Source organism: Saccopteryx bilineata, chromosome 1 (assembly GCF_036850765.1).
Source record: "Saccopteryx bilineata isolate mSacBil1 chromosome 1, mSacBil1_pri_phased_curated, whole genome shotgun sequence".
NCBI classification, from domain to species: Eukaryota; Metazoa; Chordata; class Mammalia; order Chiroptera; family Emballonuridae; genus Saccopteryx; species Saccopteryx bilineata.
In genome coordinates, this window is record NC_089490.1 from 93,279,461 (window position 1) to 93,302,477 (window position 23,017).

At 43.3% G+C, this 23,017-nt stretch overlaps 1 protein-coding gene across 1 annotated transcript in view; it reads left to right on the plus strand.

The window, feature by feature from the left end:
- Positions 1-23,017, plus strand: part of SYN3 (synapsin III) — a 443,069-nt gene that overhangs the window by 74,202 nt on the left and 345,850 nt on the right. The window contains exon 4 of the mRNA XM_066259929.1: positions 9,979-10,070. Coding sequence (XP_066116026.1) covers positions 9,979-10,070 — 92 coding nt within the window. The remainder of the gene's footprint in view (positions 1-9,978; positions 10,071-23,017) is intronic.

The following is a 23,017-nucleotide window of genomic DNA, read 5'->3' on the forward strand; positions in this document are numbered from 1 at the left end:
GGCATCTTCATTTATTTAGGTTTTATCAGTTCGATCTTAACAATATTGTAACTTTCAGAGTGTCTTACACCTCTTTTGTTAAATTTATCTCTGTTTCATGTTTATTTTTTTTAATGTAAAGAGTATTGTTTTAAAAGTTTTATTTTTTTCTTGTTTGTTGCTAATAATAGAAATACAACATATTTTTGTATGGTGAAAAAAAAAAAAACCAGAATGATGCATTTACGGCTGCCTTTTCTCAAACTTGACTCTCTGACTTCTTACCTTGCCAAATGTGATGATGATGATGGTGATTGATGTTCGTGAGCTTCATTGATGGTGGTGAAAATGATGATGTTGGTGATGAAGATGGTGATGATGCTAACATCTTATCTGATGTGGAGTAAAATCTTTACCATGTACCATCCACCACCCCTTCTCTGGCCTCCTCTCCTTCCACTCGCCCCTTCGCTAGCCCTGGTCCAGCCATGCCAGTTGTCTTGCTGTTTCTTACACTCTGACCATATGCTTTAGCCCCAGGGCCTTTGTTCTGTCTGTCCAGAAAGCCCTCTCCCCTTATCTGTATGATTTTCTCCTTCATTTATTTTCATCGCCGATCAAGTGCTGCCTTCCCCTGACCCCCTTAGTTGACATAACCCTCACTTTCAGGCACTCTGTCTTATGGATCTATGTTTCCTCTCTTGACATCATTTATTGTTAATGGTCCATCTCCCCCGATAGATACAAGTTCCATGAGAATAGGGTTTCTGTCGTTTTCACAGCTGTGTCATCAGTCCCTATCCTTGTCATAGAAGCTGCTCAGTACTCATTAAGTAAATGAATTAATGGATGGATGCAGAGTCGTGCAGACCTGAGTTCAAGTTCTAGCTCTCTTGCTCAGTAGCTTTGTGATCTTGGCCAAGTCATTGGCTCTATCTGCTCCTCACTTTTGCCATTGGCCAGTGAACATGCTAAAACCTGCGTTCACATTAACAGGTTATTGTGCTGATCAGATTAAATAACATAACCGTGATAACTAAAGCCAAGGGCACACTTATTTCACTTTGTACCTTTCTAAGGGATTTTCAGTGGATTCATTCCTTTAAATGCTCACAACCGCTCCAGGGAGACACCATTCCAAGCCGCATTTTACAAACAAGGACTGAGACATAGACGGGCTAACTAACTTGCCCAAGTCATCCAGCAAGTAAGGGGTAGAGCTCAGACACAAACTCATGTGGTCTGATTCTAGAAACCCCTGTGTTATACGAAACACTTTGTAAAACTGTGAATCACTGCTGTTGACTTTTTTTTATAATATGGTGATCACCTAATTTTGGATGTTCTATTACTGGAACATTTAGGAATGTAGGTTTTATCATTTTATTTTTCCTGTGTTTTATATCTATGTCTTTCCCTGCCTGCTACGTGCATGTGCGTGCACGCGCATGCGCGCGCGTGTGTACACACACACACACACACACACACACACACACACACGATACTGTGATTTTGATGAGCGGAACGTATCAGTCACCTGGGCATTGGGGATGGGCGGTTCTTTCAGGCAGCACAGCCTGACCCAATGTCCTGGGCCTTCACTGAGAGGCCCGGTGTGGCTCCTGAGAAAGAGCTCGTCTGGAATGGGCCACTCAGTGAGTCTGCAGACTCTCAAAGCCTCTTTTGTCTGCAAGGTGAGTCTGAACTGGAGGAAAAGCCCTCCGCCCCAAGCTGGCAGCCAAGGAGGTCATTGAGCCCACAGGGCCCTTGGAGCTAAGCACACAGCCTGTGCCGGGAAACCTACAGGAAGCAGTTCTTGCTGACTGCAGGCCGTGGGCCGCCTGCCAAGTGCTTGCCAGCAGCGGGGCCTTTGGACGAGGCACAGTGGTGAAGGAGGGGCAGGGGTCTGTGGGCTTCACTGACAGATGCTGCACACTGACGTGGAGACGACATGGGAAGGTGTAAAAATGAGGGCGCAAGTGAAGCCAGAGGCTGCCAGGTGGCCCTTGAACTGACCCATCTCTGTGCATTGGAACACAACTCACCTCAAGTAAGCTACCTGTTGCAGTATGAAGGGTGTCGGCCTGAGTTTGGGTCCGACCTGACGTCATTACCAGGGAGTAATTTTGGACAAAGTTATTCTGCCTTTCCGGGCCTCAGCTCTGACATCTGCAAAGTAGGCATCATTCGTTCATTCAGTGATATTACCGAGCACCTGTGTTGTACGCCTGGCACTGGTTTAGGTGCTGGGATGGACTGTGAATGAAACAGAAAAAATCCCTGCTCCCTGGTGCTTCCATTCCAGCGAGAGATGGACAATTGTTTAATTCAGAAGGATCTAAATATGTATTTACGTCAGGTGGGGATGAGGACCATGGAGGAAGATTAAACAAGGGAATGGGGCGAGTACATTAGGTGCTTTGCAGGGAGGCGCCTTTGGGGGCGCCATGGAGCAGAGGTGTGCGAGGCAGGAGGGAGCTGGCCATGCTGCCAGCTCCAGGAAGGGCATAGAGGCTGGGGGCTGGAGGCTGGAGCCCCTTCAGTGTGTTTCACAATGGACAGGAGGCCGGGCGACAACGCAGAGTGAGTCAGAATTTTTAAATGAGTCTTTCAGACTCCGAGACTGTGAAAGAACTTCTTAATACGTGAAGAAAATCACAGTGCATACAGAATGCTGATTTTTTTTTTCTTAAAGGAATTTGTTGCTGACATAGTTTCCTCCCCAAGAGTAAAAACATAATCTGTTAGGGATTAGGCTGGAATGTTGATGATAACTTTCTAGAAGACTCAGGAATGCACTAATCCTACCTTGACAATCACCACCACCACCACCCCTGTTCCAGGTTCCTAAGGTGAAAACACAGGAGGAAGTGCAGATGAGAATTGAAATACCCTTCAGGTTAGCTGGTCTAGGCCCACCACCCCGATGCCCTAGAGCAGGGCTCTCGGCAAAACCTGCCCTGAATTCCTCTGCTTAGGCTCCGGACCAAAGCACTGCCACCTCACACCCTCCTATAACCAAAATCTCATTTGTGGTATTGCTTAGTAAATATGTGGCTCCTATTTAAAGAGTTCCAAGGTACAGCAAACACAATTATGGAAATAGAGAGCAGGACATCTGGGCCTTCTGGGAATCAGGGTTTTTGCTGCCAACACACGGAAGAGAGCGAGGCAGTCAGAGACGGATGCTGGGGTTAGCTTCTTTGAGGAGCCGCAAGGCCGGAGGGAGGAGGTTAACAGAAGGGCCACTCTGGTCTGCAGACACTGGGCTGCAGGGAAGCAGAACATGGAAGCCAGAATCACGGTTGGTTTCCTGGCTTGTCAACCCCACAGTGACCCTGTCCATGTTAAATGCACTGTGATGTCCTGACCTTTGGTTAGCAGTGTCTCTTTATGAGTAAAGAGTAGGGCAGAGTGTCAGAAGTGTCCTAGCATTAGAAACTGGGGCTGAGGGTACTGGAGGTTGCCCACTTTCTCCTAACAACAACTCAGTGTCTGTCTGTTTGTCTCTCTCTTTCTTTCTCTCTTTCTCCTCCTACAAAATATATGGAGTGCTTAAGGCCATGGAAAGGGGCATTCCCAAAGGGCTTATGGGTACAGTTTGGACCAAATAGGTCTTTACTAACTGACAGGAATATCCAGTATCTTATCAGCCACCCCTGGATTCCAGAGCAGTGTGTCTGCCAGCACCTTGCCTTGTTTCAGGAACTCTGGACAGCATCTCTTTGTGTTGAAATCCTCCTTCAGTCCAGCTTCACAGTCAAGGCTGATAGCTGCTACCTCCCCATTCCCACACATTTTTGGTTTCTTGTGTACGTCGGTCAGTCATCCAATTTCAAGTCCCAGTTTCCATTTCTTTCTCATTGATCGGTTGGCCTCATAGCATTTTTCAATTTATTATAATAATGATGACTGCATTTGCCATTTTCCCTTTTGTCATTAACACCATTATCACTGCAAATGTAATTCTTAGCAAGGAGACGCGGATATCCCATGCTTTCAGTAACATTGCTTGGCCTCCCACACCTGCCGGGAAAGACCCTACGGGACACTGACAGCGGTCCATCTTGTCCCGATTGTGTCTCTGTGCCTGGAAGTGCGTGCATGTGTGTTTTCTATGAACAGGACATGTATTGAATTATAAACAGTTGCTTAATATCTCTGCTCTAAAGGACTGTAGAAGAGATTTTGTTAGTGGATATGATTCCAACCATATCTAGCACTGATAACAGAGCCTGGAACTTAGAAAATGCTGCAGAAATATTTGTGGTTAAATATCTAATCATTCCCCTCCTCTGCAGCCTTTTTAGTGTTTCCCAGTGGCCTCCCAAAGATGTCTACGCCCTAATTTCTGGAATCTGTGAAAATGATATGCAAAAGGGATTTACAAATATGATTATTATTATTATTATGGCTAATTTTCTTTTAAATATTTATTTATGTCCCTTTCTCCTTGTTCTGGGAACTTCAGGCACACATATATCAGGCTGTTTAATATTGTCCCATAGCTCACCGAGGTGGGGTTTTTTGTTTGGTTGGTTAGTCGGTTGGTTGGGTGGTTTTTGAGTTTTGTTTTTATTTTTAGTATTTTTGTTCCTGGAATTTATTTTTTATAGTCTATATTTCTTTCTCTCACTGTTAATTTCATACAATGCATTTTTCATTTAAGATATTATATTCTTATCTCTGAAGTTTTCATTTTTCATTTTTAAAATTTTCCATGTTTTTCCTGTCATGTTAATATTTTGGGTTTTTTTTCTACATCCTTGACTATGTGGAGCATATTTATAATAGCTGTTTTAATTAGCTTTCTAATTTTTAACATGCATTTTTGCTCTTCCAATCATGCATCTTATTTCTGGGTCTGTTCCTACTAATTGATTTCTCTTAATCGTGGGTCTTTTCCTGCTTCACGGCATGCCTGGTAATTTATGATTGGTGTCATAAGCTTTACATTGTGAAGCTAACATGTTGGGTGTTGAATCTTGTTGTACACCTTTACGTATTATTGGACTTTGTTCTGGGATGCAGCTCAGTTTCTTGGGATAAACTTGATACCTTCCGGGCATGCCTCTAAACTTTTCTTAAGATATATCTTCATAGGGTGATTAATCATCCCGCGGTGTCTTCATAGGGTGATTAAACATCCCACTGTGTCCGGGACTAAGGGGGTTCCCAGGACATGACACTTTCCTTTAAAAACTAGAGCTGAGTTTCTGAGAAGAAGGACTTTCAGTTTTAAAACTGGGAGTGCCCCTAGCAAACTAGGACAAATTGGACATCCTAGAGCTAGAGCGTGCTGTAGTCCAGGGCTCAGTTAGCCCCACTACTAAACCTTGAGGACCTCACTCATGTTACAAGGTCTTTACACTCTAGCTAAGCGAACATGAACTACTCCCAGCGTGCGTGAGCTCTGGAGAGTGTTGAGTCTACTGGGTTTGTTTTTCTGATGGTTCTTTCCTTTCATGCATGCTCAGATCAGCACTCGGAGACTTGCAGATCTCCCTGGGGTCTTTTTCTCCATGAGAGAGCCAGCCTGTTGGCATTCTCCCACGCTACTGTGCTGCCTAAAAACTGCCTCCAGGCTGTCTGCCCGAGTAATCACAGGGATAATTTCAGTCATTTCCTTTTCGCAGGGGTCATAGTCCTCCCATGCCCATTGTCCACTGAAAACTACTAATTAATAGATATATTGTGTCTGTAGAGTATAAATATAGTCCCTGTTAATTAATTATAGCCATAAGCAGAAGTCCTAACTCTTTATATTATGTACCTCCATATATTTTTATAATTTTATGTTATACATATTTGAAGGGGTGGCTCTTTTTTCTGGTTATACCATTTTTGTATGTTCAGTTTAGTCTTACAAAGACAGTGAAATACTTGGAAATAATAATGGCAGCTGTTTACAGAGATCTTCCTTCTATGTCTCAGCCCTGTGCTAGGTGTTTCATATACATTATATTGAATCTTTACAAAAACTTTTAAACAGAGGCATTATTGATATTAATATCTCCATTTTGAAGATGTCAAAACTAGGATTCAAAGCAGTTACTAACCTGACCAAACCCATCAGCTAATATATTGTCCAGTTTACCATCGGTTGCAGTCTTTCTGAATATTCCTTTATACATACCACAGAGCTTACTGTGTAAGGTTTAGTTACTCTGAAAATTTAAGTGACTCCGATGATAGTGTTTTACAATATAAGTGAATGGCTGGTGTTTTATTGTGTGTGTGTGTGTGTGAGAGAGAGAGAGAGAGAGAGAGAGAGAAAATGTCTATATATAATATTATATATATATATGCATATATGTATGTGTTAGATGAAGGGAATAAAGGAGCCTTACCTAACCACACTGACCTTCTTTGAACTCTGATGCCTTTACATGCAATACTGAAATTGTATTTCATTTCCAAAATTATTGTATTCATTTCCTAGGACTGTCATAACAAATTACCATTAACTTGGTAGCTTCAAACAACACGAATGTATTCTCTCCCAGTTCTGGAGGCTAGCAGTCTGCAATCCAGGTGCCGGCCGGTCTGCACTCCCCTGTAGGCTGTAGGGGAGGGTCCCTCCTGCCTCTCCTAGCTTCTAGTAAGGCCTCGAGTTCCTTGGCTTGTGGCAGTGTAACTCCAGTCTCTGCCCTCGTCTCCACATGGCCATGGCCCTCTTTCTTGGGTCTCTCTCTCCGCCCACTTCTTTTATGAGGACTTGTCATTGGTTTTATGGCCCACCTTTGTACAGGATGATCTCATCTTGAGATCCTTAATTGCATCTGCAAGGACACTGTTTCCAGTAAAGATCACCTTACCAGGTATCATCTGTTTGGATGTGGACGTATTTGCGGGGAGGATACAATTCAACCCACTACAGTTTCTGTAAGAGCTCTAAAACTCTTCAAAATTAGCTGCTTTTTTAAAAGATTCTATCAGGAGGGCTGTCATGCTCTTAAGGGAGAAGTGGCTCGAATCCCATGTTCATTTCCAGAGTGTTGAAGTTTTTAGAAAGCTAAATACAGATGAACGCCCTTGCTTTGCTACCCCAGCTCTCTGTGCTCGAGGCGGCACAACTCAGGCAGTTACCTCTCATAATTACTCAAAAACCAGGACTAACTATACACACCCAATCTGATCAACAGGAACTTCTCACTTGTATGTCAAGCCCAAGTGTGTCTTCTGTCCAGGGATCTCTCTGTGCAGTAAGATAGCCGCTGGGGCTCTGCCACCTTTGAGTCAAAAACTCTATCGAAGATTCGGACTCACTCCGTTTCTTCCTCTGCTTGGTGCCCGGCGATTCTGCTAACTTCTTTTTCTCCACAAACATAAGCATCAACTTTTTTCCCCCTAATGCCTCATTGTAATCTTGCCAATGAAGTATCTTAAACACTGCATTTTTAAGGCTTTAGACTTAATAACTAGGTCATTACCACTATTTACTAACCTGGACTCACTACCAGGGCTATTTGCTTTTTGCCTTACTACAGCATAATGAGGTCATTAGAGCAAGAGCCGTGAGCACTCTGGGTTTGCTTTAAGACCATCTGGGGAGATGGCTTGGTCTTTGGTCATAGTTTCTGTTAAATGTTTCCAAGGGGATACATTTAAGTCACCATGAAATGATATTTCCCTTCAATGTAAACTTGTTTTTCTCTTTAAATCGGTTATTTTTAGGTCCCTAAAATTTCCAGTTGTGATCTACCTAACGCCTTATTCAACTAAACAGCAGAGGCAGTGGCGGGGGTGGGGGTGGGCCGGCAGCAATGAAAAGCACAGGCTGGAGCCAGACCTCCTGGGTCTAAATCCCAGCTCTGCTTCTTACTTGGTGACCTTGTGCAAATTGTTCATCTCACTCTGCCCCTTTTATTTAATCTGGGCAAGTGTGAGGATTAAATGAATACTGTACATACATGCAAAATGCTTAGCACAGTGTCTGGCACCCCATGAGTGTTTTATATATGGGAGCAATTATCTTTACTCATTAAATCCAAAGAAATAGCCTTTGCTATCTACTGTGTAAAAGGGACAGTTTAGTACTCTGCACTTTCTAGGATGGGGTAACAGGTGGAGTTTTGTCTTCCTGAAATTCATGTAATTTCTAACCCCTAGTACCTTAGAATGTGAGCTTATTTGGAGATAGGATTTTTTTAGGGGTAGTCAAATTAAAATGAGGTCATGTGGTAGGTTCTAGGCCAGTTCCTTATTAATAAAAGGGGAGCTGGATACACAGGCACGTGTTCAGGGAAGACAGTGTGATGAAACATGGGAAGAAGGTGGCCGCCATCTACAAGCCAAGGAGAGAGGCCTGGAACAGTTCCTCACAGCCCTCAGAAAGAACCAACCCTGCGGACACCCTGATTTTGGACTTCTAGCCTCCGGAACTGAGAATTGCGCTGTTTAAGCTGACAGGTGGTGGTGCTTTGCTATGGGAAACTAATACAGGTGATCCTAACACAAAGTGCCGTCCCCAGAGGGAGCATATAATCTGCTAGGAGGGATGTATTCCATAGGACTTTGGTTGCAAACAACAGAAATTCATTAAATCTTGCTTAGATAATAAAACAAAGAGGAACTTATAAGGATACAGAGGCAGTGGTGCGATTCAGCTGGTTTGCACCGGTCTGGCAAAACCGATACCTAATTTTTGGTTGAATTCGGTGAAGTGGTTGTTAGAATGGCACTTGTAATCAGGATTCTCTCTAAGGTGGGCGCCTGGGCTGCTGCCCAATGTGGAAATCACAGATTTATATTTCTTACTCTTTTTCAGTATTCGTCTGTGCAACAGCATATTCATTCTAAGTGCCTGCAGTAATGTTCGTTCCATCCATAGGTGAATAAAACTGCAACCGAGGATGCCAATCAAGAAGCAATATGGCAATATTTTAAATAACAGTTTTATTGTTTTTGCCAGGTATTATTTAATATATTTTCATTAATATTTTAAAACTTTTTCTTATAATAATTTAGTTTTGTGTACCTCTTATTCTTATTTAAGTATTAAATGCATGAAATAATAAACTGCCTTTTGGTATATCATTTTTTTTATAGTTAAAATGGTAATTAGGGCAGAGAACCAGCTGTTAAATTATTTGAATCCCACCACTGTACAGAGGCATCCCATAAAATCCAAGGACAAGATTGTAGCTGGCACATACCATCAAGATACTCCCCATCTTTTGCGTCTGCCCCTCTGTGGTGACTGTGGCTGGTCCCCTCCCCTCCCCTCCCTTCCCCTCCTCTCCCCTCCCCTCCCCCTTCCCCTCAGTTTTTGTGCTTCTGCAATCTAGATGTCAAAAAACGTGGTCCCCAATTGCACTCAGTTTTGTGTATTAAAGATACATCCTCCTTGGAAAAAACTGCATGAATCGCTCAGCAGATCCTAATTCTAATGGAGGGGCATCTTATTCCCACCCTGGGTCAGGTGCCAATGCCATCAAATGTGACCTGGAAAACAATATTTCAGTGCACAGACATGGTGCTCCTGCTGTAACCATGTAGACAGAGTGAGGGGAGGGGCTGTGAGCAAAAAAGGGAACAGATGGCAGGTAACCTGAGGAGGGTGCTGTTAAGAGTGACAAGTGGTCACACAGCTGCAACGCCACACCGCAGGTTGGCACGAAGCTGAAGAAGTCTAGAGAAAATGTTGGGTTGAGTAGCATTTTGCCTATTCTAGTCCCAGAGCTAGAGTTGCTTCTTCTACCTTCAAGCAGGTAGAAATTAGCAGTGGTGAAAAGCATGGGTCTTTGATCAGAGACATGTAGGTTTCAATCCAACTTTGCCTTTTATTAACTATGTAACCTTGGACGTGTCACAATGCTTCTCTGCACCTCGGCTTCCTCATCTCTCAACAAAGGCAGTAAATAATTTTGCCAACTTCCTAAGTTTCAGGTGAGCTCTAAATGGGTCCTTGGCACATGTAAGTACCCAATGAATGTTTGCAGTTCTTAGCGTCATTAATATCTGCTCAATCCCACTTTGTTTTGCTTTCTCCTTCAGGCTGAATTCTCAGAGTTGAACCTAGCTGCCTATGTTACTGGGGGCTGTATGGTGGACATGCAGGTCGTGAGAAATGGGACCAAGGTTGTGAGGTAAGGAGGACAGGGATACAGCAGACCTTCCCCTGAGAAAGGTGAGCATGGAATACCTTGCATGGCTAACCCCTTTTAGTGCCCGCGACCCAACTCCTGAGCTACCTGTGCTTTCCCGTGTGGAATGTCTACTGCTAGAGTTTCGGGTGTTGTTGTGATAGAAATGACCAGCGGCACAAGTAATATGTGGATGTAAAGTAGGGTGTCCTGCATGAGCCATGGGCTTGGAGAGAAAAACTGTGTTCTATTTCTGGCTTTGTGGCTCTATTTGGTTGCATCCCTTAATACTCTCCTGCCCCCTGATTGTCATCAGCAGCACAATGGTAGCAGCACTGAAGTAGGAGGCACACACCTGAGAGCCTCCTGTTAGTTCTAACGTGTGACACTATTGCGAGGGCTTATTAGAATGAAATGCATCCCGCTTCCAGCAGTACGGCTCCCTGAATGTTCCGAGAATCCCCTTCGAGGATATCGAACCTAAAAGTACTGGATAAGATATTTTCCAAGAAATCTGTTTATAATGAATGTGTGCTGAACTGGAGGGGAAGTGTAGGAATTCTTGAGAAGCCAGAAATGTCAAGAAAGTAGAAATTCACAGGAGAAATAAATAGTTATGCTGATATATTTCTATTTAATTGAATACCCAGAGGATGGTGCAGACTTGGTGCAGACTGAGTCTTGTGAGGGTTTGGATGGGCAAGAAATAGGATTCAGATTTGAGAAAGCAGAGAAAACAGAAAGAACTTTGAGGGAAAGGTGGCATTTATTCTAAGCCTTGTCAACTGGTAGACTATGGGTATTCTATGCATTCTAAGAGTAGAAAACAGCCTTTGTGAATGCAGACAGGCAAAAAGAGCATGTCTGTGAAATTACAATAATTCAACTAATCCTTCTATCATTTACTGAATGCCTATCTTGTATCAAGAAAAGACATTGCATGGCTTCCTATTTCCATTATTGTTGGATTAGATTATTTGGACTAAATTCAACTGAAAACAATTTAAGAACTGGTTTTAGATAATAATAATAATAATCTTCAAAGTCATCAACAGGTTGGCATGACAAAGAATTACTAGGAAGAGAATGATGGGGAAACTGAAACCCAAAGAGATAAGTGAGTACAAAAGCTATGTTCTTCCTGAGAGTATTTGCTTAGTCTGGCAAATTTTAACATTGCTTTTGATAGCCTATCAGGCCAAGGGAGACCGAAATCAACACCCAGAACCACTCAAGGTGGGGAATGTAATTCTAGACCCTCCCCACAATAAGCCGAAACCCAAAGGACTACAACTTTGAGGTGAATGTGAATTACAAGTAGATGAACCCTCACAAGTAATTGCAGCTTGAGTTGCAGTTTTATTGGTCTTCCAGAGAACCTTAAGCATTCAATTCAGTTTATGGTGATCCCAGACATGCCAGAAATAAAAGCAATCTTATGTGGAGGAAGGCACTTTTATCCTAGGCTTCACATAAATTATTCAGATGGGTTTTTTTTTTTGTACAATAGCTAGCACATAGTCAAAGATAACCAGACACAGACACTATGAGAAGAAACAAAAGCAATAGACAACAGAAAGAAACCCTCATATCTCAGATATTGGAATAATTAGGCATAGATTTGTAAAATTAAAGCTACATACTAAGTTGAAAAAATCAGGCTTGAAGATATCTGTAAGGAATAGAAAACTATAAAAGTGACACAACTAACTTTAAAAAAATAGAGCTTCTAGAAGTGAAAAATACAATAATCCAGATCATAGGATGCATTGTGTTTAATAGAATATTAAACACCTTTGAAAAGATGTAAATAAAGTGAAATGTAGAGCTGAAGAAATTATCCCAAAGAAAGCAGAGAGAAAACATTGGAATCTAGAACCATTGGAGATGGTTAGATCACAGGAGCAGGTCTAACATTGATTCAATCGGCCTCAAGCCGGGGAAAGGAGAATGGAGCAGAGGCAGTACAATAAGAAAAGATGGCTCGGCATCTTTCAGAAAGATATCAAAACACCAAAAACAGAAGCTCATCAGATTTTTTTTTTAATTTTTTTTTTAATTCATTTTAGAGAGGAGAGAGAACAGGAGAGCGAGAGACAGAGAGGGAGAGAGAGAGGAGAGAGAGACAGGGGGGAGGAGCTGGAAGCATCAACTCCCATGTGTGCCGCGACCAGGCAAGCCCAGGGTTTCGAACCGGCGACCTCAGCATTTCCAGGTCGATGCTTTATCCACTGCGCCACCACAGGTCAGGCAAAGCTCATCAGATTTAACCCTTTATGTAGTACGAATGTTCGTGTACATCCTTGTGCCTCCTGACCATCCAGAATATGATCGATTTATTTTAAAAATGTGTAAGGCAACATTTAAAAAAGGCAAATGTATAGTTCTTCTTGTTTCTGTAAATTAGCTATCAAACAAACATGATTTTAAGTTAATAAAACTGTAACTGGAACTAATTTCATTTTTTGAAAAAACAACAACAAAACTCCCAGGGGTCAGCGAACATGAAAAAAGCTCACTACTCAAAGGGTTAAAGGAGACTAAATAAAAAGAATACCAAGACACAATAGTGTGAGTGCATGTAAGGCCAGTGGCCACCACCATGGCCATGCAGGTTCTCGTTGGATTCGGGCAGACGGTGAAAGAATTGTGGAGCCAGAAAATAGTGGGCTAGTGGACGAGCAAACAGGCAGGGAAGACCGCTTCCTTTTCTTTCTCAGGGCTCCCAAGCACCTCAGCACTCCCTCTCTCTCTCTGCACTGTCCAGCAAAACAGGCTGGGGGGGGGACCCCTTCTCTAGCAAACAATAATAAGTAATGGCCCCTCCCAAGCAGGAAAGCAATCAGCAATTTGCAGTCTGTCATCCTGAGGGCAAGCACTCACAGCCTTCCATAGACTATACACACATGGCGTTGCCCCAATACAAGCAAGCAAACAAAAAACACTTGTTTACCCAATAGTGCAGAAAGATGAAGAAAAAGCAGCCAGGTTTTAAAAGGCAGATTGCTTTGACTGGACTGATAGACTGACAGCCAGCTCCCAGGCAGCAGGGTGGAATGATATCTTTGGGGACCGGAAGAAGACTGCCAACCTGTAATTCCATCCTCGGGGAAACAACTTTTATGAATGAAGGCAAAATAAAAACATTTACAAAGAGAAGACCCTTAGTAAGGAATCTTGTAAAGTATGTGCTTTAGGCAACGAGAAAACAACCCCAGAATAACCTAAAGCGGCAAAAAGAATGAAGAGTAGAGTTGGTAAATGTTCATAAATGTCCTCAAAATACTACTACTACTACTACTACTACTACTACTAATGTCTTATGAAGGATTAAAGTATACAACAGTTAGTAGGGATTGGGGGGAAATGAAGGTGATCTGAGGCCCTTTCAGGAAGGAAAGTCAATATATTGATTAAAAACAAGCTATGAAAAGTCAAAGCTGAATCATGTAATTTCTAGGTAATTAACTACTAAAAAGAGAAAAAACAGTGTAGTACTTGACCCTTTGAGTAGTACGAATGTTCATATACGTCCTCGTGCCTCCTGACCAGCCAGAGGTTGATCGTATGTGTGTTAAGGCAACATTAAAAAAAGGCAAATATATGTTCTTCTTGTTTCCATAAATTGGTTATGAAACAAACATGATTTTACGTTAATAAAACTGGAACTGGAACTAATTTTCTTTTTCGAAGAAATACTCCCAGGGGTTAGCAAGCATGAAAAAAACTCACTACTCAAAGGATTAAAAAGTATAAGAGAGAAAAAAATAATAAAAGGCAAGAAAGGAGAGAGATACCAACATAGAACAGGTGTTATAAATAAAATAAGATGGTAGACTTAAATCCAAATATATCAGCACGCTGATATCATTGCGAATGGCTTGTACAGCAGTACTCATTATTAAAATATTTTCTTTACAAGTTGACAAATAGCTCCTGCCCTGAGCCCTCTGAATGGCTTCAACCACCCTTACACCACAGATAGGCATGGTCATTGGGCTGCTCTTTTTTCTCCCAGTTCACTGCACTCCTGTTCCCAGTCCACACCCCTGTTCCTCCCATGGTCAGAGGATGCCCAAAATTGTTGGAGAGACACATACTAGGAAGCAGTGGTAGAACCACAGGGAGCAGATACTGGGTCCCCTCTGTCTCTTTATCTGTAAATGCCTGAGTCCCCTAGAGCTGCCCTCTCATGGTCCCTTGTGAGAACTGCACTCTCCGCAAAGGACCGAGTTGTTAAATCTTGATTATATCACCAGTGTACATCAGTAATTACATTAAATGTAAATGGTTAAATGCTCTAATTTACAGAGCATCTGCAGCAAGATCAGAGTAGATTTTTTAAAAATCAGAGTAGATTTTAAAAAACCCAACTCTATTCCATTCAAGAGATTCAGCTAAAACATAAGAATATAGAAATTTTAAAAGTTAAAGAACCGAAAAACAGACCTAGCACATAACTAACTACTGGGCAAAAGAGAGCTAGTCAGTGTTGCTGTATTAACACAAGGGGAAAAATAGATTTCCAGATGAAAAGCATTACTAGGGAAAAGAAAGAAATCCATTTTGATAAAGGATTCATTTACCTAGAAGAGATCATTTTAAATTTATAAGCACCAAATAAAAATACCATGAAATATACTTTAAAAATTGGCAAAACTACAATGAGAAATAGTCCACCATCATGGGAGGTTTTGAGAATGGTGCTACATCCACACGTTGATTTATTTCTCACCGTGGCCTCACTTTGTACATAGGAACTATAAAAACACCTAAAATGAAAAATGTAGGTATTCGTATATGTTCCCATCTTGGATTATTTGTGTTTATGTCCTGCTTCCCTTTCTGGGAAAGGGATTGAATTGTCTTCTTTTATAATGTATGGAGACTAGACCATCTATCCCATTCGTCCTCAAATTTGGCTGCAGATTAGAATCACACGGGAAATGTTTAAAATCATGGTGCCCAGGCAATATGCCAGACCTATTATGCCAGACTCCCTAAGGGTAAGATTTGGGCATTAGTAGTTTCGAAGCTCCTCATGTGATTCCAATGGCAGCCTGATGGAAGACCGCCCCAGACTGCTCTCACGTTGGCCCTGCCTGGGGCGGGGTCAGGTATCCAGCTGCGGATCCTGCTGGGTGCGCTGCCTGAATAAGGAACACCTTGCAAAGAGAGACATCTTCAAGCCTCCTGGCAGACATGCCATCATCTTCCTGAATTTACAAATTTTTTTACAAAAATAAATTGGTTAAGATGCTCCCATTGTTTCTTAATCAGCTAGCCCCGGCAGCATTTAGGAATGGCAGGTTTCAAAGACAGTTGTCATGGGTTAAACTGTGTCCCCCTGCTCCCTCCCCCTTCTCCCTGCCAAAGATGTATGTATCTCCTAACTCCTGGAACCTCGAAATGTGATCTGATATGGAAATAAGGCCGTTAAAGTGTAATTAGTTAAGATGAGGTCATGCTGGAGTAGAGCTGGCTCTTACTCCAACATAACTGGTGTCCTTATAAGAAAAGGGAAATTTGGACACAGAGACACAGGGAAACTGTCAGGCTGATGGAGGTAGAGACTGGAGTGCTCCATCGACCTACAAGCCAGGGAACACCAGGGACAGCCACCAGTCACCGGAAGCTGGGACGCGGGTATGAAACAAGTTGTCTGTCAGCTCTCCAGTCCTCCCAACACTTTGATTTTAGACTTCTATCCTCTAGAACTGTGCGAGAATAGATTTGTTGCTTTAAGCCATCCAGTCCGTGGTACCTGGTCATGGCAGCTCTAGAGAGCTAGTACAGTTGTGCTTCTCAAGCATATACATACAGACCTCTGAAGATCTTGTTCAAAGGCCGATTCTCATCCATTAGGTCTTCAGGTAGCACCTGAGATTCTGAATTGCCTACGAGCTTCCAGATGAAGCCAGTGCAGCCAGTCCTGCAGACTTCCATTTGAGCAGGAAGGGTGTGGGCCAGCTCCCACTTGCTGCTGCTGGTGGAAGAGCAACCTTGGGAAGTCAAGGCTGTGAGGGAAGTGCAAGTGGAGCCGAAGCTCCTGGTTCAGGGAGGGGTCCATGGGGCTGTTGAGATTTATTCTGTCTGTGCCCAGGATGCTGCTTGCAGTTTCAGCTAGGCAGCTTACTTTGGCAAAGTCAAGGTTACAGACCTGTGAGAACATGCACACAAACTTGGTACCCCCTGCCTGACTCCCAGTGTGTCCTGTAGGTAGGGAGTCATTAAAATATTCCTCAGGCAGGCCCTGGCTGGTTTGCTCAGTGGTAGAGCGTCAAACTGATGTGTGGATGCCCTGGGTTCGATTCTCGGTCAGGGCACACAGGAGAAGCAACCACCTGCTTCTCCACCCCTCCCCCTTCCCTTCTCTCTCTCTAGTTCTCTCTCTCTCTCTCTCTTTTCCCTCCCACAGCCAATGACTCAATTAGTTTGAATGCATCAGCCCGGGTGCTGAGGATGGCTCCGGGCACTGAGTCTCTGCCTCAGGTGCTAAAAATAGCCCTGGTGTGAGCATGGCCCCAGATGGGCAGAGCATCATCCCCAGATGGGGTTGCCAGGTAGATCCCAGTTTCAGTGTATGGGGGAGTCTGTCTCTCTATCTCCCCTCCTCTTAACTTGCAAAAAACCCAAAAAACTAGAATCAGAGTATCATGCTGGGACCCAAGCCAGGCCAGTGAGAACCCATTGTGAAACTTTTGCTGGAACTCTTGGTTGAGAGGCACATTCATTCTGGTGGGGCTACTGAGCTGGTGGATGGATGCCTGAAACTGCTGATGGCCACCTCTGTTTCTCCTTGGGGGGGGGGGATGATATGCTGAGGCAAAGGAAAACACAGCTGAGAGAGAGAGAGTCAGTGATCTGATATTATTCAAGGTGCTGGATCCAGACTCATCTCCAAATTTGAGCCTCTCCCCCTGCCCCCCAAAACATTTCTTTTTGATTAAGCCAGCTGAAATTGCACGCACAGAATTCATGAATTTTTATTTATTTAACGAATACTTTACTGCATTTCCTACGGGCTAGGCACTGTTCCAAGCACTTAACATGTATTGACTCATTTCATTCTTTCAGCAACCCTATAAGGTATGTACTAGGATAATCCACATTTTCTAGATAAGGAGGCTTAAGCACCAATAAGTTGGGTAAAAGAATGAAGATGTCTCCAACCGGGAAGTGGTAAAGCTAGGACTCAAGCTTAGGAAGTTTGACCCAGGAACCTGTGTGTGGCACCACGGCACTGGACTACCTCTTTAAGAAGGGGGAGACGGTTTTATAGTCAGAGCTGCTTAAAGAGGCAGTAAGTTCCTCATTATGAGTGCTATGCAAAGATATGACAACCATTTGTCAGAAAAATACTAAAGAGGTCCAAGCATCCATTCCCGTTTAAATGACGGGAATTCAGTGAAATGAATGAGCACTGATTAGTAACATGAAAACATATGAAAGTATAAAGTTCATTGCTAAATGGCAGTATTTGGTCAGATTAAGAAAACTCTAATACTGCAATAGTGGCATGGAAATCACTTTTAACTCAAGTATGGAGTTTAAAAGACAAAAGGATTTAAAGTAACTGTAACTACAATGATTTTTAAATGAATACACAGTATAAAAAGATGTCTGTGATGTGAAAAAAGTATAAAATGTAGGGAGACATATGTAAAAGAGTAGAGTTTTTGTATATGATCAAAGTTGTTATTAGCTTAAAATAGGCTGTTATAACTATAAGATGTTTTACATAAGCCTCATGGTAACCATAGAGCAAAAACCTATAGTAGGTGCACAAAACTAAAAAAGAAAGTATTCAGATCATACCACTACAGAGAATTATCAGGTCTCAAAAGAACACAGCAGGAGAGGAATAAAGGAAAAAAGGAACTATAAACTAGCCAGAAAACAATGAACAAAATGGCAGTAATAAGTCCTTACCTATCAATAACTACTTTAAATGTAAATGTATTAAATTCTCCAATGAAAAAGGCACTGAGTGGATGAAGGAATTAAAAAAAAAAGGTCCAACACTCTTATTCCTACAAGACACTCACTTCAGTTTTAAAGACACACATAGTCTGAAAGTGGAGGGTTGGAAAAAGATATCCCATGCAAATAGAAACCAAAAGAGAGCAGATAGCAATAATTATATCAGACAAAATAGACTGTAGGTCAAAAACTGTAACAAGAAACCATGAAGGACAGTATGAAATGATAAAGGTGTCAATTCATCAAGAGTAAATATATATGCACCAAACATCAGAGCACCTAAATGTATAAAATAAATATTAATAAGTCTAAAAGAAGAAATAGACAGCAATACAATAATAGTAGAGAACTTCAGTACCCCAGTTTTAACAATGGATAGGTCATACAGACAGAAAATCAATAAGAAAACATTGGGCTTGAACTGCTCTTTATACCAATGGATCTAACAGGCATTCGCAGGACATTTCTTCTATCCAACAGTAGCAGACTACATATTCTCAAGGGCACACAGAGCATTCTCCAGGGTAGATCATATGGTAGGACACAAAACAAGTCTTAGCACATTTAAGAAGGTCGAAATCATATCAAGTATCTTTTCAAAACACAATTGTATAAAACTAGAAATGAATAACAAGGAAACTAAATTTAAAAATATGGTTAACAATGTGAGGTGATGGATATGGTAATCATTTCATAGTGTGTACATGTATCAAAACATATTGTACACCTTGAATACATTAAAAATATCCCATGTGCCATAAATATAGACAGTTTTTATTTGTCAACCATAAAATTGGTGAACGTGGAGGGGGAGGGTGGGAAGAAAGTGGCAGCAGAGCGAGCCCATGGATTTGAGGAAGAGCATCTCTGTCTCTCTGTCTCTTGCTCTCTCATTTTCTCTTTCTCTTTCTCTGTCTCTCTCTGTCTCTCTCTCTCTCTCTCTTGATTTGAGTGGACATGCACGCAGGTGAGGGGCAGCTTTGCGGCCAGAAGAGGCAAAGAAGGAAATATTCCTTGGCTTGACACACTCATGTAGGGCCACGTTTCCACATCCTCTTACCTGTCTTCTTCCCTGAAGTTGAATTCGCCCCCCCCACACACACACACACTTTGTGCTCACAGCATCAAGGATAGGTGGTGTAGCTTCGTGGCCCAGAGCCCACATACAGAAGCAGCGCGGACTTGACGGGGTGGGTCGCAGCTCTGCCTTCTACAAGCCTTGAGGCCCTGGATAAATCTCTCCACCTTTCTGGCTCATGGCTCTTCCATCTGTAAAGTCCTTACTTCTGAGTGGTTCGTATGGACTAGGTGTCTGGCTGACAAGTCTTTGCACTTGCTCTTCCGTCTTCAAACACTTGTGCAGGTGTCACCACGCCTCCCTCTCCCACTTCCTTTCACGTTTCTGATCAAATGCCACCTCCTCAGAGAGACCTTCCCAGACCACACTGTCCTCACTCTTGAGGTCCAACTATGCATTTTATTTCTTCAAGTGTTTATCACTGCCTGATATTAAAGATAGATGAGATATAATTAATTGATTGAGAGGATAAATTAGAATTCGATACATTAATATAATATTATAACACTATTATATGGAGAGACAAGATATGCTGTCATCATATAGACTAGATCTATACATTAATATATATCAAGTAACATATAGATTAGATACATATACTAATATAACATATAATAAATATATAAAATATATGATATATATGTTATAGATATGCTATTATATAATCTTGTTTTGTTTCCACTGTATCCCCCGCCCTGAGAACAATGTTTGTCTTATGTCAGGTTCCCAGTATTTGTTCACTGAAGGAAGGAGTGAACCAGCCCTAACCGATGGCTATGTGTTTGTGTTCTGATTGCCCTTCCTGCGCTGTGACTGATTCAGGAGGGTCATAATTACTATTTATTTACTTCTCATGTCTCCCGCTGGACTGTGCCTTCTTTGATGATCAGGATAAGGATCGTTTTTCCAAATTGTCCCCCAGTGCCTGGCGCAGTGCCGAAGACTTTGCTGAAAACATTCAGGACCCACAGACCCTTCAAATAAATAAGACTCCCACAACTTTGCTAAGTAAAGAGCTCACGATGGAGAGGACTCCAGCCATAGCTTGCGCCAGGCGCGGACTTGTTGACCAGCACGCCGCCCACCCACCGCCTCCCCTCGCAGGGAGGGGACAATGAGTCATTGAGGGTCCCAGCAGAGCAGCCTTGTAGTGGGGAAGGCCCCGGTCTATCTCTTCGCCCAGGACCTTTGCCCTCCCTGGTGCTGGAGAAAGCAGGATCCCCGGGAGTTGCAGAGGTGGGGCGTGGGAACGGGAAGAGAGCTGCACAAGGAAAAGACAGTGAGAGTCTGTAAAGAAATGCCAAGCTCGGCTGCCCGTGCGTCTCCAGCCAACAGGCCAGCGGCCGATCTGCCAGCTCCCCCAGGAGAGGGAGCGGCGCTCTGACGGAGAAAAACAGTGTGTCTTCTGATTCCCAGAATAAGAAATGGATGCAAGAGACCTGTGGGGCCACCAGACACACACACACACACACACACACGCGCGCGCACACACACACACACACACACACACACACACACACACACCAGACAGACACACACACACACACACACACACACACACACACACCCCTCCCACATGCTGTAGCCAGTCCAGGGAATGTCTCCAGTGTGGGGGTCCCACTTCACTGCCCTCCCTCCCCTCCCCTCCCCCACCTCGAGACTTGCTCCACACAGTCCTCTGTGGGAGAAGTTGCCCTGGTGATCCCATCACCGTTTTGGTCTTGGAATTCTGACCTTCCCTCATTCAGAAGCAATCACTTTTTACTAAAAGGCTAGTGGGTACCGGGGACTTCTCAGGGGCAGGAAATTTCATCCCCTTTTGAAAGAAGTGAAGGCACCCTTTCCAGGAAGAATGATGCCCAGTCCCAGGTCACATGGCTGATTAGTAGACAAGTGAGATTCAAACTCCTGTGATCTGACGTCAAACAACCCTTCCACCTGGTTGGAATAGGTTGAGAAAAACACTAGCGTTGGTGTCAAACAGCCCTGGCTCCGGATCTTGACTCCTCACTTGTTATTTGAGTGTGACTGTGCACATAACCTCAGTTCCTGAGGTTCTTCAATTGGAGTATGGACCTAATGCCCGCTTTGAGGACTGAGAGAGGGACCATCGGCTAGTGCCTGAAACATAGTGAGTGCTCTCTGAATGTTCACTCTGCCCGTTCCTCCCCTGCCCACAGCTCCTCTTGTACATCCTCCCTTTCCTGGCTCCCCAGGGTGAGCCTGGTGGGTGGAGGAAGGGAGGAAGAGGCCATCTCGGACCCCCTCCCTACTTTAGGAAACAGGGTGGAGTGTCCATTACAGTTTGCTAAGCTGTTTTTTTAACTCCCTTTCTTCACTGAAGCATGTTCATCCACGTCCTGGGGGCTTGGCGCTCCACCAGTTCAGTGACTTGCAAACTTTTCTATGGAAGGGAGTACTTTAGGAACCCCCTGCCCTGCTCATTAAAATGCAGATGCTTAGGCTCTATTACCAGAAAGTCTGATGCGTGCGTGAGTAGGACCCAGACACTGTATGTTGTCCAACTCTGCCTGTGAGATTCCAAGGCCAGGAAGTCCAAGGACCCCGCGTTAAAGAACACTGCACGCAGAGCCTCTGAAGAGGAACAGCAGGTGGACAAGTGAGACGTGGAGCAATATATTATTTTAATTTGTTCTTCATAGTTTTAACATAAATGTGGAGAGTTAGTAACAGTCATTAAAATATCAATTTGAACTTGCCTCAAGAAGTGAGAGGTTCAACCTGTAGCTCTACCAGTTACTGACTACGGGGCCAGAGAACAATAATTGTTTCCTCCATTGTAAATGAGGGTAGCAATTCCAGCTCCATAGGAGAGTTGAATGAATGGCAAGAGGTTTCCTACATAAATGTATGTACGTAATGTACTTGCTCATCGGTGATGTAATGTATACATGTTAGGTGTTATGTGAAGATGAACAATTTTTCCTGGGACATTTCTTTGTTTTGATAGTGAATAATATGTCTACGCTATGAAGCCTATTTTCTGGCATTCTAGAAGACATCCCTTTGCCTGCTGTAGTGTTTAGACTGATGGCAGTATCTGAGAACAGAGTTAGCCCTTGGGCAGTGGCCCTTCACTGGAACAGGTAGCCTCAGAGAGGGAACCAGTACTGCCGTCACTGGGGTGCATAGGGTCTGCAGACTCTTGAGTTTCTCCTTCTGACAATGACTCTGTGTATGTCTAACTTGTTCTCTTGTCAGTGCTTTGTAGTTCTCCACCACTACTTTTACCGTAGACCAATTCATTTTTCTCTCACCTGGATTTCTGCAGGACCCTCCTTATTGGCCTCCTGGCTTCTGCCATTACCCTCTGTCTCAACTATAAATTGCTGTGTAACAAATGACCCCAACACTTAGTGGCTTTAAGCCACAACCATTTTATTTGCTTGAAGGCTGTGGGTCAGGAAATCAGGCAGGGCTCAGTTAGCTGGTTCTTCTGCTGTGTGCAGTGTTGGCTGGGTGACTCACCGGGCTGCCTTCAGCTGGCGGCTTGGCTAGGGCAGGAAGGTCCCAGTAGGCTCCACACTCTTGTTTGGGCCTTCATTGCCCTTCCATGTGGTCTCTCTCTCTCCCTCCACCTGGTTATCAAGCTTCTCCACAGCAGTGTGGCCTTAGAATTGTCAGGCTTCTTATATGGCAGCTGGTTTTCAAGTGGGCAAGTTACAAGAGGGGTGGAAATTGTTGATATCTTAAAAACCAGAGTTAGAAGTTACCACAGCACCCCCTCTGTCACATGCTAGTGGCCAAAGACAGGCACAGGGAAACACTAGAGAGTGGCACATTTGTTACCACTGATGAGCCCACATGACATATTATCACCCGAAGTCCATAGTTTACATTAGAGTGCACTCCTGGCGTTGCATATGCT